General features: G+C 52.9%; 5 protein-coding genes across 5 annotated transcripts; 2 read left to right on the forward strand and 3 right to left on the reverse strand.

Moving 5' to 3' along the window:
• Nucleotides 1-278: 278 nt before the first annotated feature.
• Nucleotides 279-2252, reverse strand: UCRPA7_2963 (putative carnitine o-acetyltransferase protein; the record flags this gene model as incomplete). The annotated part of the gene is made up of 3 exons (XM_007915530.1): nt 279-405; nt 463-2161; nt 2210-2252. The coding sequence occupies 3 exons, from the start codon at nt 2250-2252 to the stop codon at nt 279-281; spliced, it is 1869 nt and encodes a 622-aa protein (XP_007913721.1).
• A 1651-nt stretch (nt 2253-3903) lies between these two features.
• Nucleotides 3904-6115, reverse strand: UCRPA7_2964 (putative swi snf complex protein; the record flags this gene model as incomplete). The annotated part of the gene is made up of 3 exons (XM_007915583.1): nt 3904-5334; nt 5383-5933; nt 6001-6115. 3 exons carry the CDS (start codon nt 6113-6115, stop codon nt 3904-3906), a joined length of 2097 nt encoding a protein of 698 aa, XP_007913774.1.
• A 501-nt stretch (nt 6116-6616) lies between these two features.
• UCRPA7_2965 (putative electron transfer flavoprotein subunit alpha protein) lies at nt 6617-7721 on the forward strand (the record flags this gene model as incomplete). Its single annotated transcript, XM_007915646.1, has 2 exons — nt 6617-6922; nt 6975-7721. The coding sequence occupies 2 exons, from the start codon at nt 6617-6619 to the stop codon at nt 7719-7721; spliced, it is 1053 nt and encodes a 350-aa protein (XP_007913837.1).
• Nucleotides 7722-10958: 3237 nt separating this feature from the next.
• Nucleotides 10959-11927, forward strand: UCRPA7_2966 (hypothetical protein; the record flags this gene model as incomplete). Its single annotated transcript, XM_007915572.1, has 1 exon — nt 10959-11927. The coding sequence occupies one exon, from the start codon at nt 10959-10961 to the stop codon at nt 11925-11927; it is 969 nt and encodes a 322-aa protein (XP_007913763.1).
• A 497-nt stretch (nt 11928-12424) lies between these two features.
• Nucleotides 12425-15612, reverse strand: UCRPA7_2967 (putative dna mismatch repair protein pms1 protein; the record flags this gene model as incomplete). Its single annotated transcript, XM_007915626.1, has 5 exons — nt 12425-12430; nt 12490-13521; nt 14134-15344; nt 15407-15503; nt 15571-15612. 5 exons carry the CDS (start codon nt 15610-15612, stop codon nt 12425-12427), a joined length of 2388 nt encoding a protein of 795 aa, XP_007913817.1.
• Between the last annotated feature and the right edge of the window lie 951 nt (nt 15613-16563).

A 16563-nucleotide genomic window follows, 5' to 3' on the forward strand; every position in this document is an offset into this window, starting at 1 on the left:
CAATTCTTATGCATCTTCTATTCAAAATCAGCCTCCCACCTGAACCTCCTTTTCAACTGCTGAATTCCTTCTGTCCCCAGCGAAGGGCTTCACTATGGACAAGGCTTCATTTATCCCCTAATATACAAGGAAAAGGCTGTCTCTCGGCTGTGACGAGTCTATGATGATATGCATTTGGCAAAATAGGAAAAATGGCCATATTCCTCCCCTGTGTCGCTCTCTGCTGCCCATCCGTCTAAAGCCTAATCGTACGCCTCTGATACCTTGACAAAGGCTCCTTACAGCTTCGCCTTGGGAGCCTCGAGGGTGGGCAGCATCAGTTCGCGGATGTCACCGGCGGCCTCGTTGAGGTAGTAGCTCATCTTCTTGCTGCCGAGGCCCTTGGACACGATGTTGAAGTTGATGCTAGGAACAAAAGTTAGCAATGCTCCGCCAAAGAACTTCTGTGACAAAAGTTCCTACCTGTTCTCGTTGATCATGTACGCAATGCCGAAGCCGGCGTCGATGACCTGGCTCCAGCCGTAGCCGTTGAAGAACTCGGAGCTCAGCTGGCTGGTGCTGAGGAACCAGCTGCTGGAGTAGCCGTAGGCCGGGTCCTTGTAGAGGGCGGGGACCTCCTCGCCGGGCTCGAGCAGCTTCTTGAGGCCGAACAGGTGGCGGTCGACGCCCTTGCCGTCGGACGCGGCGCTGATGTACTCGAGGTGGCTGTCGATGGCGGCGCGGAACAGCTCGACGCGCTTCGGGTCGTCGAGCGTCGGGTCGGCCATGGCGTTGCACCACGCCACGCTGGCGTCCGACACGGACCGGCACGTCTCGGTGCGCCCCAGCTGGAAGCGCCGCGTCGCCGCCGACTCGTACGTCGGCCGGTTCTTGCCGTACATCTTGTAGTACGCCAGCTGGATGATCATTTGCGTGTACGCGTCCGGGCTGCACCGGAACTTCTTGATCAGGCCCTTGCCGTAGCCCTGGTACGCCTGCACGGCCAGCTCGTGCTGCCCAATGACGTCGTTGAAGTCCTTGACGGCGCGGTCGAGCTCTGCCTGGACCTCGGGAGTAATGTGGAAGTTGACCGCGACGGGCTCGGGCAGATTAGAGCGCACGCTGGGGTCGGAGAAGTCAAGCTTGTTGTTGAAGATGACGTCGTTGACGTAGTCGTTCAGACGGTGCGTCGGCGTGCCGTCCATCATGCTGTGCTCGCCCATGAAGCCAGAGGTGCCATTGTCGTTGACGATGAACTGCAGCGGTTTGTCAAACCACCGGTTCTGACCGTCACCATGCCAGTACTGGTGCGCACGCTCCTCGAGCGTGACCGGGGCGGCATCGTCGAGACAGACGACGAAGGACGCGGACTCAATGGTCTCGAGAGCGGCCTTGTTACCGGGGTGCGCCTTCAGGAGAACCTCGCGGGCATCGGTCCAGACGTCACGGTTCTCTGTGGTCAGGGCACCGACAGGGGGCGCACGCTGCGCAAGCTCATACACGCGGCGGAACTGCGCCTCCAGCTCGGTGGTGTTGAGCTGGCGGCCGTCGACCTCGTGGGCGACCTTGAAGAACTGGTTTTTGCGGATGACGAGAATGTGCTTGTGCGCCTTGGGGTCGTACTTCACGGGATAGTCGGCGGGCCGCGCCGGGACTCGGCTGGCGTTGAACATCCACTTGTAACTGTCCATGCAAATGGGCAGCTTCTTCATGTACTCGGGCTCTAGTGTGCCCTCGTCAACTTGCTTCTTGAACTCGAGCGCCGAGGTAGTAATGGCGGCCGCACGCTTGGCCGGGTCACGCCGCCTGCGGTCATCGCGATGTGAATAGAAGTAGGAGACGTAAGGGACCACGGGGTCGCGGTAGGACAGGTATGCGGCGTCGTTCCACCACTCGTATATCCAGTTCTTGGTCTTGGGGTCCTCGCGTTTTGCGATAAGTTTGTCCTGCAGCTTGCGACCGACACCGCCGGGCTTGATGAAGTCCTCAACCGCCTTCTTGCTAGATGCTAGCTCCGTAGGGGAGAGCAAAGGGTTGAGCGTCTTGAGGTACCGCGCGGCGGTCTCCTCGAGTGTCGGCACGGGGAGGCGAGGGAGCGACTCTTGGAATCGAAGCATAGGTCCCTTGGACTTGTCTTCGGCGTAGCCTGCGGTGGAAACCATGTTAATCTTGGTCTTTGTCGCTTTTCACATGACAGTGAAGTGTCTACTGCGAGCAAAGGCGTACGTACCTTTCGGCAGGGAGCTGTTGCTCCTCTTGCTTGCCGGAGCCATAGTTGCTATCTAGCACCACAAAGTCTGTCAGTCCGGCCGGTCCAGAAATACTTTGGTAGGGTAAAAGAGACAGGAGGGAAATTGGAGGGAGCTGGACAGCGTACCAGAGGGGTCTTGAAGTGTCTAGGAGTACTTCTGAGTGCAGAAGACCGGGCCTCAGACCTTGCAATGGCGGCCAACATTCCCAATGGCTTGTGAATGGAGTGCTGGTGCAAGGTTCGCTCGTGAAGAGAGAGGGAGGTTCGGGACGGAAGTATAGGAGTCAAGTTAAGGAGGCCGGCGGCGGTGGTGGTGGTTACGTAGGTAGATCTGGCTGTCTCACTGCCGGGGCGACTCGGTCGGCGCAAGCGCAATTCCACTCTAGACTCTTCACAAGCCTCGGGACGTTTGGCTAAAGACGACCTGCAGTGGGGAGGCTCGAGGGAGGTACGAGGAGAGCGCTGCTAGAGCTGTTAAGGTGGGTTCTACCGCGGAGTAATATGTAGGCTAGCAAATGGGTAGTGAGGGTAGCTCAAGAGAGGCTCTACCTTAACAGACGCTGGTGAACTGGAATGGGGACGGCGGGCCAGCCGAGTTTGGAGGCCCGGCTCTGCTGTTCCAATGAGCACCCTGCCGTTTGGAGCGCCTTCGCCCGAATGACCCCTCCAGCCGAGGTAAAATCCCCACGCTCATTTAGCCTCCTGGCCGAACATGGCCGGTTTCTCACTCATACAGACACACACTCCTTCACAATCTCAAGAGCGCCTCTTTTCTTGGCCGCCTGACTTGCAGAAAAAAACACATTTTTAGGTATTAATAAGACGCCTTGTACAGAGTACAAATACCCAGTTTCTCACTTGTCTGCGCCTGAGTCTGGTAAACGAAGGGATCTTGTGATTGACTTACCGCGAGTACAAACAGAGCTCCATTGCCCAGGTGGGAAATGATGTTCACATGCAAGCCCTGTCTCCTCCACAGGCTCGGGTCCTTAGTGTATCAGCCTCATAGTCAACAAATTCTCTTATTTGTGGCCTTGGTATGCCGCAGTGTTGTCCCAATCAACTTCTTAGCACCCAGGTACTCCGTACATTGCAATGTTGCTTGGCAATTTGAGTGAGGCATAAGCCTCCAGTCATTCCGACATACTGATCGCGATGCCGACAGCAAATCCCCCACGTTTTTTCACGGCCGTCGTCAGCCGAGCCTTGAATGTTGCGGGGATTCTGGCGTTTGCGGGGACCTGGAGATGGCGCCCCGATAGCCTTCCGTGTCTCCGGACGGCGCGTGGCTGAATGCATCGATCGCCAGACTTCAGGTCATCTAGGCTTACAGGACTTTGACGAGACAATGAAATGCGCACAGGATTTAATTGGACCAAAATTTGCTTATCTAAGGGTTTCCTTTGCTCTCGTACTGATACAGTGATTTCCATACATCAGATTTGAATACACACTCCTATCGGAGTGCCGTGTTTGCAGTCCCTCCACCATGACGCCGGATCAAGCAAACGCAAAAAGAACACAACCATGAATAATCAAAGTCTGCCGAAAGAACCAGCCACGTTCCGCCCTGCCATTACGAACTCTGAAGAGCCCTGGTGCCTCTATGCCTCGTAACCCTCAAAATGGCCTGCGCTGCTCAGGGGCTGAAAACTTCCTAGAGCCGAGTACCTCTATGCCTCGTAGCTCTTGATCTGGCCCTCGCTGCTTAGAGGCTGAACAGTCCCTAAAGCTGGGGCGACTTGAAAACTAAGGCGGTCGCCATCCATCACTATGTCTTGGGCCATCTTCACCCCCTGGTCGCCGCCAGTAAGGGCAGCTGCTTTCAGGCCCTCCTGGACTTCTCTTACGCGTCGCTTGAAAGCCAGGCGATCAAGGAACAGCTGCTGTCGTCCTCTTTCCAACTCCCGTCGCTCGGCTTGTAGGATAGCCTCCATCTCGTTGAAGTACTTCAGCTTCAGCTCCATCTTCTGCAAAGTGAGGTTGACTGCTGCCGATACAAGTCGTGTCATTTCGCGCTCCTCATGCGAAGCCAGAGCTCCAGCACGCGCACCCATGGCGGCCAGAGGAATGTTGGCCAGCGCAGTCGTAGACGTCTTGGTTGTGGTTGTCGTAGTTGTGGTGGTAGTAGTTTCTTGCCTGATATCAAGCTCCATCGACTCTCCGCTGTCCTTCTCTTTGCCCTTACCATTCGTCTTCGCTTCCTCCGGCACCGGTCCCTCAATCTTCTTCCGCAGGTTCTGCTTAAGCTCCTCTGCAGACTTTCCGGCAGCTGTGGCAGCGCTGGCTGGATCGGCAAGACTAGCCAGGAAGCTCACCACAGACATAACAGGGTTGTCACCCTGGCTGAAGGGCAGCTGCCCACCCTGAGGGCCAAGCATGTCGATACCGACAGGTGCATTGAAAGGTCCCTCAGACTCGAGATATTTGTCCTCGATATCGAGTTGCAAGAATTGGAGGACACACTCCTCGCGAGTACGCGTGCCAACGTGATCGGCAATCTCGCCCCAGTCCTCATCAAATTTCTCCAACCCTTCGAGCAAACGCAGTAGCTCAGCATCTGTCCATGGAGCATCCCGGTCAAGCACGCTGGAATATGTCGGGTTCTCCATTCGAACAAACTGGCTGTCGGTCTGGTTCTGAGGGAAACGCGCACCAACCATGCATGTCGGGCACAAGTCAGTCGGCGTCTTGGCACTTGCATCTCCCTGCGGCCTGTGGTAGTACACCCGAGTGCAGTCGCATCCACAAAAGTTGCAGTTGACTTTAGCAATTGGCGCCTTGGGAAGCTCATCTGGGGTAGAGGCGCCGGCAACTCCATTAGTGGTTGGAGTCTCACCATTAGTCTTTGTCTCCGTCTTGTTGAGCTTCGTGCCCTTCGCATTAGCCTCATAGATATTACGCCCAACTTCGAGGTTCAGCTCGCTCTTCGCGGCCGGAGTAGCCTTTGCCTTTGCCTCTGTATCTGCGTGCGCTTTGCCCTCTGTGATAATCGGATCTGCGGCCGGCTGCCACGGTTGCAAGCCTCTGGGTGTATCGCAGATAATCTTAAAGTGACCTGTGAAAGGTGGACCAACATGTGATGGTCGCTGCTCGGCGTCGACCTGTTGACGATTTAGCATCATACATGGATATGAAAGCGAAAGATATACCTGATAGTTGATCAAGCCCCACTGCTCGAGGAATGAGTGCACCCTCATGATGGCACACACATCACCCGCCAAGTTACGTCTGCAGGCCGTAACGGTCAGATATTCTACAGGATTAAGTCGATACGTATTGATCATGAAGTCACGGTAATCCTTGTAGACTGCCGGTGTCTTGCTTCGGTTTCGGCTGTTGAAGAACTCGGGAAGAGCCTTGCGCTCGATACTGTGGATAGTGCTCATGTCGAACCAGGTGCTATAGCTTGGAAGGACGATAGAATGAGTCTGTGAAATAAGATGCTCGCGTGCAGCATTCTCAATTGCCTCTTTTGTCTTCGCCGGATCAGCCTCAGCGGCAGTCTCGCCATCCTTGACCTCAGCATCTTTGGTGTCATTCTGGGCATCGCCCATCTCTGCATCTTCTCCAGTTGCGGCTGTCTCAGCCGGCGGGCCATCAGGAGCATCCAAGGGATTATCGGACGCAGCGACCGGAGCAGGAGTGGTGCTGTCCTGCTTGATTGCAGGTTCGTTTGATGGACCTTCGCTCATTTGGACATCTGCATCGAGAGTGGTTAGTTCGCGTCCAGGTGTCGCAAGAGCTCAATTGACAGCATGGAACAATACCTTCAGAAGCATCAGCAACACTAGGATCTCCGAGAGGTGGCTGCGCCAGGATAGGATTGCTCCCCGGCGATGCGCCGTTGGTCGGCGTGCCATAGCTGACGTGCTCCTCCTCCATGGTGATGAGGCTGGGTTGGGAGCTAGGGGGGGAATTCAGTGTCAGATAAAGATTGAGCTTCGATCACTATCGGCCACAAGAGCTGGGCGCAACTTCTTGTTGTGTGCTATAGATATATCGCGACCATGCGTGGGGTATTGTAAGGGTGAACTATCGCTGGCGCAAGGTGCTCGTTCTGATGACTTTTGACATTCGTGGATGGATCGCGTAGGAAAAACCGAACGCGATCTGGACGGAGTGAGGCACTGGCCAACGGACGGAGCTAGTCACGTGGCCGCTAGCATTAGAGTGCCTCAGGCAGTAATGTGGCACCCCTGTTCAGGACATGGTCTGTGCGCCCCGACTTTCGGGGCAGCGAGCTTACTGGAGAGTACACTTCAGACCTCGGGCCGGCGCCAACCGGTTTCTTGAGTCCTAGCAGTTGAGCAACACAGCTACTTCGTTGTCGACGACAACACACGAGGCCTCACATCAGCAGGAGGGCCAATCCAATTCGACACGATGTTGCTCACCGTTCCGAGAGCAGCTCTGCGGCATTCCGTTCACAGATTGGCCCCGCTGGCCTCCAAAACGCCCTCAATCAGCCCCGCGGCCCTTCGTCGATTGGCTTCAACACTGGCAATCCTAGAACACAGGGAGGGACAGCTGAACGTTGGCTCACTCAGCGCAATCGCAGCAGCCAAGAAGCTTGGTGGCTCTATTCACGCTTTTGTTGCTGGTAGCAATGTCAAGCCTGTGGCTGAAGAGGCAGCGAAGGCAGACGGTGTCGAGAAGATTGTGGTTGTAGAGAATGGAGCTTATGACAAGGTATGTTTTGAATTTATGCATGATGCCAGCCAGGAATTAACGCATATATCAGGGCCTTCCAGAGAACTTCGCTCCGTTGCTGGTCGAGAACATCAAGAAGGGCGGCTACACACACGTCATTGCAGGACACACAGCATTTGGAAAGAACCTTCTACCCCGTGTTGCGGCGCTGCTTGATTCGCAGCAGATCTCAGACATCACTGCAGTCGAGAACGAGAACACCTTTGTTCGCCCAATCTATGCCGGAAACGCCATAGCAACTGTGGAATCTTCCGACAGCATCAAGATTATCACTATTCGTGGTACTGCCTTCCCGGCAGCAGAGCTCGGCAGCGGCTCAGCCTCAGTCGAGGACGGTGTTGACCCCAAGGCCGAGAGCTCAACCGAATGGGTGTCAGAAGATCTTGCTAAATCAGACCGGCCTGACCTGGCAACGGCCAGCAAGGTTGTCTCCGGAGGCCGAGGTCTGAAGTCAAAGGAGGAGTTCGACAAGATAATGCTACCCCTAGCAGATGCCCTAGGCGCTGCTGTTGGTGCATCAAGAGCTGCTGTTGACAGCGGCTATGCGGATAACAGTCTACAAGTTGGCCAAACTGGAAAGGTTGTGGCTCCTCAGCTATACTTGGCGGTCGGTATTTCCGGAGCGATCCAGCACTTGGCAGGTATGAAGGACAGCAAGGTGATTGCAGCAATCAACAAGGATGCAGATGCACCAATATTCCAGGTCGCTGATGTGGGACTGGTGGGAGATCTGTTCGAGAAAGTCCCTGAGCTCACAGAGAAGCTCAAGAGTTCATAGGCTGTCCTGCTTGTAATATACAGTAAACTTTACATTGGATAACATAACATTACAACGATGTTAGAGCACGGCTAGCATGTCGTGCGTATGGACAAACTTCTCTCGTTCCTTCCCCTTGCTTCTACCTCTACTTCTCTCTGCCCGGTCGATCTTCTGCCAATCGCTCCATTCTACAATCTTAGCACTGGAGTTCCCATTGTCGCTGAGAACGCCGTCCCATCCTGCCCTTGGAGTCTTCGTTTCAGTCAGAAAGGGAGCACCCGCATTCCAATCATGGGCAACTGCATCGCCTGTGGTGAAAGCGTCTTCCATTGTCGAGGCGATAACTCCCGTCGGGCCACGCTTGACCCATCCAGCACAATACAACCCTGGGTACGGAGCTTGCTCAATCGCAGCATCGACGGTCTTGACTTCCCTCACAACACGGCCAAGTCCATCGTTCTGTATGATACCCCGCCTTGAGTCGAAAGGTATGCCTAAGGTAGGGAACTCAGGCAACGCTACTGATTTATAACCTATCGACCGGAAGACGATCGAAGATGAGAAATTTGCGGTTATTCCGGTGCCCGACACCTTAGACATTGGGTCGAAAGGGTCGTGAAGAGATGTCTGTTCGAACTTTGTCATGCCGACTTGCGAAGTGTCATCATCTCTGCCAATAAACTCGGTTGGAGACAAACAGAAGTCAAGAGACCAACTTTTCGAACTCTGTCCAAGTGGAGTTGGTGACCCTTTGAGAAGCAACTCCATGAGCCGACGAGGAGCTCGGGGAAGCTTCTTCAGATCTTGAGGAATCAGTGCTGAGTCGACAGGGTGAGCCGCGACCCCAGGCAGTTTAATGAGTTCTCTGATTTCCTTGATGGTGAAGGATGCCTAGCTTATTATCAGCATTGCGCGAATTGCCTTTTCGTTGAATACACACCTGCACCGGTCCTCGTCGACCAACAATATGCACTCTCTTGATGCGACTTCTTGACAAGACATCCAGTGCATGTTCAGTTATATCTGACTTTCTCAAGACGTCTACATTTTCCAGGAGCATTCTTGCCACGTCCAAGGCAACGTTACCCTGCCCAATGATGACAGCTTCTTCCCCCTGAGTTAAATCTGGATCGAGATTTGAGTGCTCAGGAAGCCCATTATACCATCCCACAAACTCGCGCGCAGAATAGATGCCTTTCAGTGTAGTCTCTCCTGGAACGCCAAGCAAACGGTCCTTCGCAGCGCCATAGGCAAACAAGACGGCATCGTAGTGCCGTAGGATGGATGACAGCTCTACAGAAGCACCATCCGGGTGACCACTAGGATGCCCGACTGTGATGTTGCCAATGAATCTGAAGTCTGGTGAGGCTGCAACTTCCTCAAACTTCTCCTGACAATTCTAGTGCTATCATGAGACTCGGCCACATTTAGAATCGTCCTACAGGATACGCACCTTCACTTCTGGGTGATCTGGTGCGACACCAAAACGCACAAGTCCGAAAGGGACTGGAAGCTGTTCGTACATATCAACCTTCGCGCCATTAATCTTGCTCATGACCCGATAAGCCGTGTAGAATCCAGCCGGACCCGAGCCAATCACGGCCATCCTAAAGGGGCGGTCATGTTGGATTACGGTTGTCGAGTACCTCTGGCTTCTGCCAGGGCGATATGGAGCGCTCTGTTGTAAAAGCCTGCGGCAACTTGCGCAGACTCTTGACGTCCCGGTTCCCACATTCATGGCTGTCTTCACAGCAAATGCGCGATGACTGTGTTGAAATCGGCGTCTTTTTAAAGGTTGTTCGACCTCCGAGCTCGCGGCGCGAATGCGATTTTCTCAGGTCTCGGCTCGGCACTTCGGCCGATGACGTCGGACGTGCCACGATAATCATGGATTGTCTTCATGGAAATTAAATCATTCAGTTGAGCATTGCATTTACGACGAGTGCATCACAAGGTTTATTGTCACAACAAGTGCCTTTTCTTTCTTGTCTATGATTATCAAAGGTTATTGGATGAGGTGAACAGTCTCAATTGCCGCGACACCTGAGAATGGCTCTAAAAATAACTGGTGATGGCCCAAGCTCCAGAGCTGTCAGGCCGTTGCTGTGCCAACCTGCCAGTCGCACTCCAGACTCCTACGACCTACAGAGGGGTACCATACCACCCATTCCGCGATGGAATGACTGCTAGTAAGACCCAGCATTCCAGTCGATATAGGCCTCCACCAACGAACAGCTGCCATCCATTGAGAGCCGATCGCAACGATGGGCGCTCATCAGCCTTACCTCTACGAGGCAGAGAAGTTCAGCGACCAACGCTTTCCTACAAGCACATTCGATCCAAAGGCCGTCACTCGAGCCAGCTGGGAGCCGAAACCTCAGAAACCCAAGCAAGATGGGCCGCTCATCTCGTTCAACCGCCATCCCGAGTACGTCTTTTTCTAGAAATACAATTAATTCTTGCTACAATGCGGTTCAGGAACGAAGACTAACATTCCCGCTCCAGTGCACATGAAGCTCCAAGGCAGCGGACCAATCTACGGTCTATGGGATCAAGGACGAAGAAATGGATCAAATACATGAGAACTGTACAGCTCCTTCTGCGCATACTTGAATTGAACGGTGCCATCGGCATCCTGGTCCTCATGATCCTTATGAACCACATGACACAACTGACAGCTTGGGTGATGCGAATCACGGTACAGTTGAATATAAATATCATCTGTGACAAGTCTATTTGCTGATTTCGAACTAGGCCGGTGTGGTGATGATTCACTGCGTTTACGGTATTTACCATCTTTCAAGACCTGCTCGTGCGAGAACACCTGCTTCATCTGCAGCTTATCAATTGTTCTCCGGGATATCTGATCTGTGTGTCCTACCGTTGTACACTTATGGAACACTTTCTGTCCGGAACTCTGGAGACGAATGGGGCACGCTGCTGTCAAACCAGAACGTGATGAATGTCTTCATCCCAGCCTTGTATTACACGCTCATCAGTGCTGGGGGGTTGCATTTACTGTCACTGGCTATCTCGCTATGGCTGTGCTTGAAGTTCCGCCAAATTACCCTCATGCCGCCCGACATGAATCCGCTGGAAGACCACCTAACATCTCGAAGACACAAAAAGAATAAGTCGTCGGTAGCGACCACCCTTACCAATGAGAGCGATCGGCGCCTATCCACACCTCTTGAGAACTATCGCCGATCCGGAGTGCCTTATGAGGACATCTCGCGGCCTCCATCTGTTCCATTTATGGCGACTCGCACTGGCTCTCGGGACTCCATTGGCACGAGGGACTCGCGCGTAGAGCTCCCCAGCCGCCATTATCAGATCACTCCAGGCAACTCCCCCCGAAACTCAGCCACCTCGGCCGATCTCAAGCGCATGTCAGCGCCACCATCCGCAAACCGAAGCTCTTACCGTGGCTCTTATAGTGAGATCTCTCTGTACGACCAAGATTCGCGCCCAGGCTCCTCTCGTCCCAGCACCGGTACGGTCGTTTCGCAAGTGACCATCTCCAATGCTCAAGCACCGAAGCCGCGCGCCGCCAAGTTCAGCGAGGCATGGTACGCATCCGAGTCGCTCGTCAACCGGACACAAGAGCGTAACAGGGCTATGAATGCCCAGAACGCCGCCAGCAAGCGTCGCGCTTACGAGGCGCTGAACCAAAGCTACGACATGCCTGAGTCTGACACCGAGTCCGACAACGATGCCGAGAATGACGAGAACAGCGGCGACCTGGGCTCCTCGACGAAGCAGCACCCGAACCCTCTGCGCTCGAACCCGACTCCGCTCTCTGCCGTGTCCGCGCGCCCCAAGACGCCTCACTACAGTGCTGTTGCGCTGTCCGAGGTCAGTCTAAATGACCGTCGGGTCAGCGGCAGCAAGGATATTGCGGATGAGATGCCCGGGCGCACCCTAACTGCAAGCCCGTCAAAGGCGAAGCGGAACACTTGGGCGCCTGCGCCAGCGCCGCGGGTCCGTAACAGCTCGATCCAGCCGGAAGATGCGTTCTTCGCGAAGCCATATGGCGAGTTGAAGGCGGCGACGCCGCCCATCATCATCGGTGCCAACAGGCAGGTGTCCTCGGGCAACGACTACGACATGAGCAACAGGTATGCAACATTCGGCAGGCGGAATGTGAGTGGCAAGATTGCCGAGGAAGGATTGGCTGGTGGAAATGGTCGCTATTCACGTTATAGCGTCTTGAACGACGACTAGGGACCCGTTCTCAAGAAGTTGCGGGTACTGACCGGCAAATGATGGTATAGATGGATGTGGATGTGAATGGTTGACATGATGCATGGGCTGCTTTCTCAGGAGTTATGTATGAATAATTACAGCAAAGGATAGTGGAGAAATAGGGGCAAGGTATTGAAATATGGATTTTTTTGGGATCGCTAACTATTGCTGCCTCAACATTGGGTATATCCGCTTCCTGGTAATATGTTCGAACGTAGTGATGACACTCATCTAGACAAGTTGCAACTCATGCGCCTAAGGTCTTTTCACTGACATAAGCCGCCCAGTCAGTTGGGATATCGGGTTCCTCAAAATCATCACCCTCCATCCAACCTCTTTCATCCCACGTTGACAAGCCACAAAGGTGGCGCATAGTCGGTCTGCCATGAGGACAATTCCAGGGCTTCTCCATTTCGCCCATGTGCCTTACGACGCGTTCCATTTGCTTTTGCGATAACGCCTTGCCGATCATGATACTACTCCTGCAGGCGCGCATTGCGAACATTTTCCGGACTCTTGAAGGCCGCGGAATGTTACTAACATTCGAGGAGGTATGCTCGCCTAGTAAGGAGATGAGCTCCTCAAGATCAGCGAGAGAAAATGTCGTTTCTCGGCTCAAGGGTAGACTGAGAAGCTGGCACCGGGACCCAACGGGTTCATCTCCGGACTCATCGACACTAACGACAAAACCATTTGCCTCTAGAGCCGGCTGGTTTTCGATCAATATCTCTTCTTCGACGGCAGTGAGCTCTAGTGTCTTTGGCTTAACAAGACGCTGAGATTGCACAACCGTGCTAGCCTGCAGCCTCTCGAAGTTGTACTTTTCATCCGATGCGTGTTGATCGATGATGAACAAATCATCGTCTCTAGCCTGGCTGTCTGATGTAGAGCCGTCCGAATTCCTAGCGCGAACAGCAAGAACGAAGCCCAGGTTGAATTGTCCCACAATCTTCATTTTGCCGAAGTCAGCCTTGGCTATGCTGAGAGACAGCTTTTCCTCAGCGTCCTCGGCTTCTAGGCCACCGCCGCTATCGTCAGAACTTTTACCTCCAGAACTGGTGGAAACACTCTGGGCTTCCCAGGTGTAGACCTGTTCGCGCAGTGATTCTTCATTGACCTTCAGCCGCTGCATCAGTTGTACTGTAGTGTCTTTCCTCTTGCCAGTGCCCTTCAAGAACTGCTGACTGCGTTTGTGGATATCCTCGTTAGGTGTCACGCCCCCTTCCTCTACGACTTCAGTTGTCTCCAAAACCAGAGTGGTTTTCTCATCGTTTTCCTCCTCACTCAGATATGCGTCATCTCCATCATCAGACAGTTTCGACTGAGGAGAGTTGCTCGGCTCGCTTTCTTCCTCTTCCTCTTCCTCGTCATTTTCTTGTTCATCATCTCGTAGATTTTCGTCTTGCTCAGGGGAGAACCCCATTTCCTTATCCTCCACATCTGAGCTAGTGTCGTTTGGCTCTGATAAGAACATATTCTCGGATTCCTCTGCATCGGGCATTGAAATATTACTGTCTTCATTGTCCTGTTCATTCGTTTGCTCGGCGTTTTCCGATTGATCATCAGGTTCCAGCTGCGTAGAGGAAGCCGCAAACATCTGCGTGAGTCGACCTCCAAAAGAGGGTAGCGGCGCGGTATCTTTTCGAGGTGTTTGTGACTGTGAAGCATTTGGACTTGAAGACGCAACGATCCTTGCTCGCTTCTTCAACGGTGATCCAAGTGTGCTAACCACGGTATGATCACCTATTGTTATTGTTGCAACATCCTGAACAGGCCGCTTATGTGGTCGAATGGCTGGAGAGCTCAGGATTCTAGGCTCTGGTGGCTTTGTGGGTGATGCAATTGCAGGAATTGGAGAATCACGGTTACGAGGTCCCTGGACCTCAGATTCCTGCGTATTTGCTAGTTCTGCCAATCGAGAGTGAAAATCTTTATATCGTTGATCCTTCCCTTTTGGTGCTTCGAGGTCGTTGGGCTGCTGTTCCTCTTCAGCCTCTTCCTCTTCCTCACTTTCATCTTCTTCAATATCAGGAGTGCCTCCTACAGCGTCCGGGCCGGATTCATTTCCTTGCAACTCCTCAGAATGATCTGGTTCAGCACTCCGTACTGCTTCTCTCACAACTCTTGTCGCTGACACTTCACGAGTGGCAGATTTTCTCTCCACCCATCGACTAATCAAACTCACGGCACCTGTGTCCTTAGACAGCGACTTCGCGGAAACTGATCGTCGTGTAGCTTGAGCCTTCTTGGATCGGGTGGCTGGTTCATCTTCGTCTTCGGAAGGGTCTAGATCAGAATGGTCCTCCTCAGTGGCAACTCCGGAGCTTCCTTTTCTAATGATACCAACAGGACTATCTCGCGAGCTTCCAGAAGCTGTTGTGCCCTCGCGATTCAATGATAGCCTCTTGTACGGCGTTTGTTTGGCTGAGAAGAGTTGGGCTGTTGGTACCGTATAATCCTGCGCCTCAAAGAGTTCGGTTAGTGAGTCCCTTAAGTTATCAAGCATTCGATTTTGTTCATGGAGCAAGATTGTGCGCTTGTCCGGGCTGACGTTGACATCATACAGATGGGTGTCCAGCTGTATATCAGCGAATATGAACGGCGATTGCGAAGAGTTGTATGATCTGTATACTTCGTTGAAGACTTTCGCAAATTGTGGTAATCCACAAGGTCGCCCGTTTACGAAGAACATTTGCCTATCAGGAGTCTGCCTGCCCTCCCCATGGGCAGGACGAGAAACAAATCCACGGACCAGAATCTCTTTCGTGCTATCATCGACTTGCACACTCCATTTCTGGCCAGTAGTAGGTTCGAGCTCAAGCTTGAGGTCAAGAGTAATTAGAGCCCCCACCGTTTTGGCCCCGAAGACGTTAACAATGTTCTCCCTTGTGGTCGGATTGCCTTTGGTAGAAAACAGTACAATACGCTTGCCTTTGTTCGGCTGTTGAGAGACGGTGAATTTCACTCCTGTTTGGATGCAGGCGTATTGATTCAGAAGACTCATGACTTTGTTCCATTCCCGCTTGATATTGCGTTCCAGCTCCCGACGACGGACCGGGAGGTTGTGGAACAGATTCTCGACAAAGACGGTGGTTCCCTTTTGCGCTGCAATGACGCTAGTCCCCTTCAGTTTCCCAGATGTTTCGAACTCAAGCCGCGTGCCTTTGGGAACATCGGACTGTAGACAGGTAACGACAGAGAAGCGGGAAAGAGCACAAAGCGACGAGAGCGCCTCCCCACGGAAGCCAAAGGTCTGCAATGTGTCCAAGTCTGAGTAAGTTGACAATTTTGAAGTATAATGCTTCAGGGCTAGTGATTCATAATTCTGGGGTGCGATACCACCGCCATTGTCTTGTACTTCAATTGAATCGAGCCCCTGGTTCTTAAAACGGATCTCTGTCTTACGTTTTAGCATGGCAACCTCTGAGACATGCCTAAGAAACTATCCGGGTACATACCAATACTTGTGGCGCCAGCGTCGATGCTATTCTCGACCAACTCCTTTGCCACAGAGCACAAGTCGACGATAACCTGGCCGGACTGAATCTGATGGACCTGAGATAGGACCAGGAGTCAGTGCCACAAAGATAGCGTGATGGGCAAGAATACAATATCAACTTACGGTTCCCGCCTCGATAGCCTTGATTGTTACGGTGTCGGCCATGTTCCATCACCTCATTTCGAACAGATCAAGTCTTGAGTTGGAGGCATCGGCGGTCTGAGACCACCGCTCAAGGAAGTAAAGAGGCGAATGCTAAAGAAAATCCCAGAGAAAACGAAGAAGCAAAGTGCGCCGCGAACCCGTTTACGCCGATCCGATGAAAGTAGATGCGAAAGATGCGATGGACCTAGAGAAGAGGCTGGATTTCAGCCTTGTGGTCTCAGGTGTCTTGGTCCCCGATTGAGATGAGGTGGGCAGAAGACGCGTCTGTCGCGTCTAGGTCCTGCAGGTATTAAGTAGCCCATTAAACTTCCCCGCTGCCATTGCTCCTACCCCACATACAAGGCATCCATGATACCGAATTGTGGTAAGTAGGTAGAAGCAGCTCGTTTTCGGATCAGTATAATTTACTACCCTTGTGCGTCCTCTGAATAAATGACCTGGCTTGATCATAAAGTGAGACTTTAGATACCTCGGTCATTGCAATGCGAGGACAACACACAAAGCTTTGGCTTGCTAGTCAAATGAATGTACACGACAAGTGGGAAGACTACATAGGTACTTGAAGGTTGTGAAGTGAGAGGGTTGGTAAGAGACTGCCACTAGCATGCCTTTGTAGGCTTTGGATGACACATCAGCCCTCTCAAAGGTGGCTGCGCTGCGAATTAAGACTGTCTTCTACGGTAAGTACCTGTCGTTGCAGTGATCTTGCACTGTCGACACCTTCCATTATACGGTTGTAAGGGTTTGCACCAGCGTCTAAACTCCTCCACTTCCAGAGATCGAGCATCTTGTTCGATCTGCCTTCAATCCGGTCAACTACTGCACCTCCGAGGTTTGGCAAGAATTTGAACCCGTGCCCACTGCCACCTGTAGCAACCATAAATCCCTCTACTCCTGGCACGAAATCAACGACAAAGTGATTGTCAAAAGAATCAGTGTACCAGCACAGGC

This window comes from Phaeoacremonium minimum, assembly GCF_000392275.1.
Source record: "Phaeoacremonium minimum UCRPA7 unplaced genomic scaffold PA7_03_scaffold_222, whole genome shotgun sequence".
NCBI lineage: Eukaryota > Fungi > Ascomycota > Sordariomycetes > Togniniales > Togniniaceae > Phaeoacremonium > Phaeoacremonium minimum.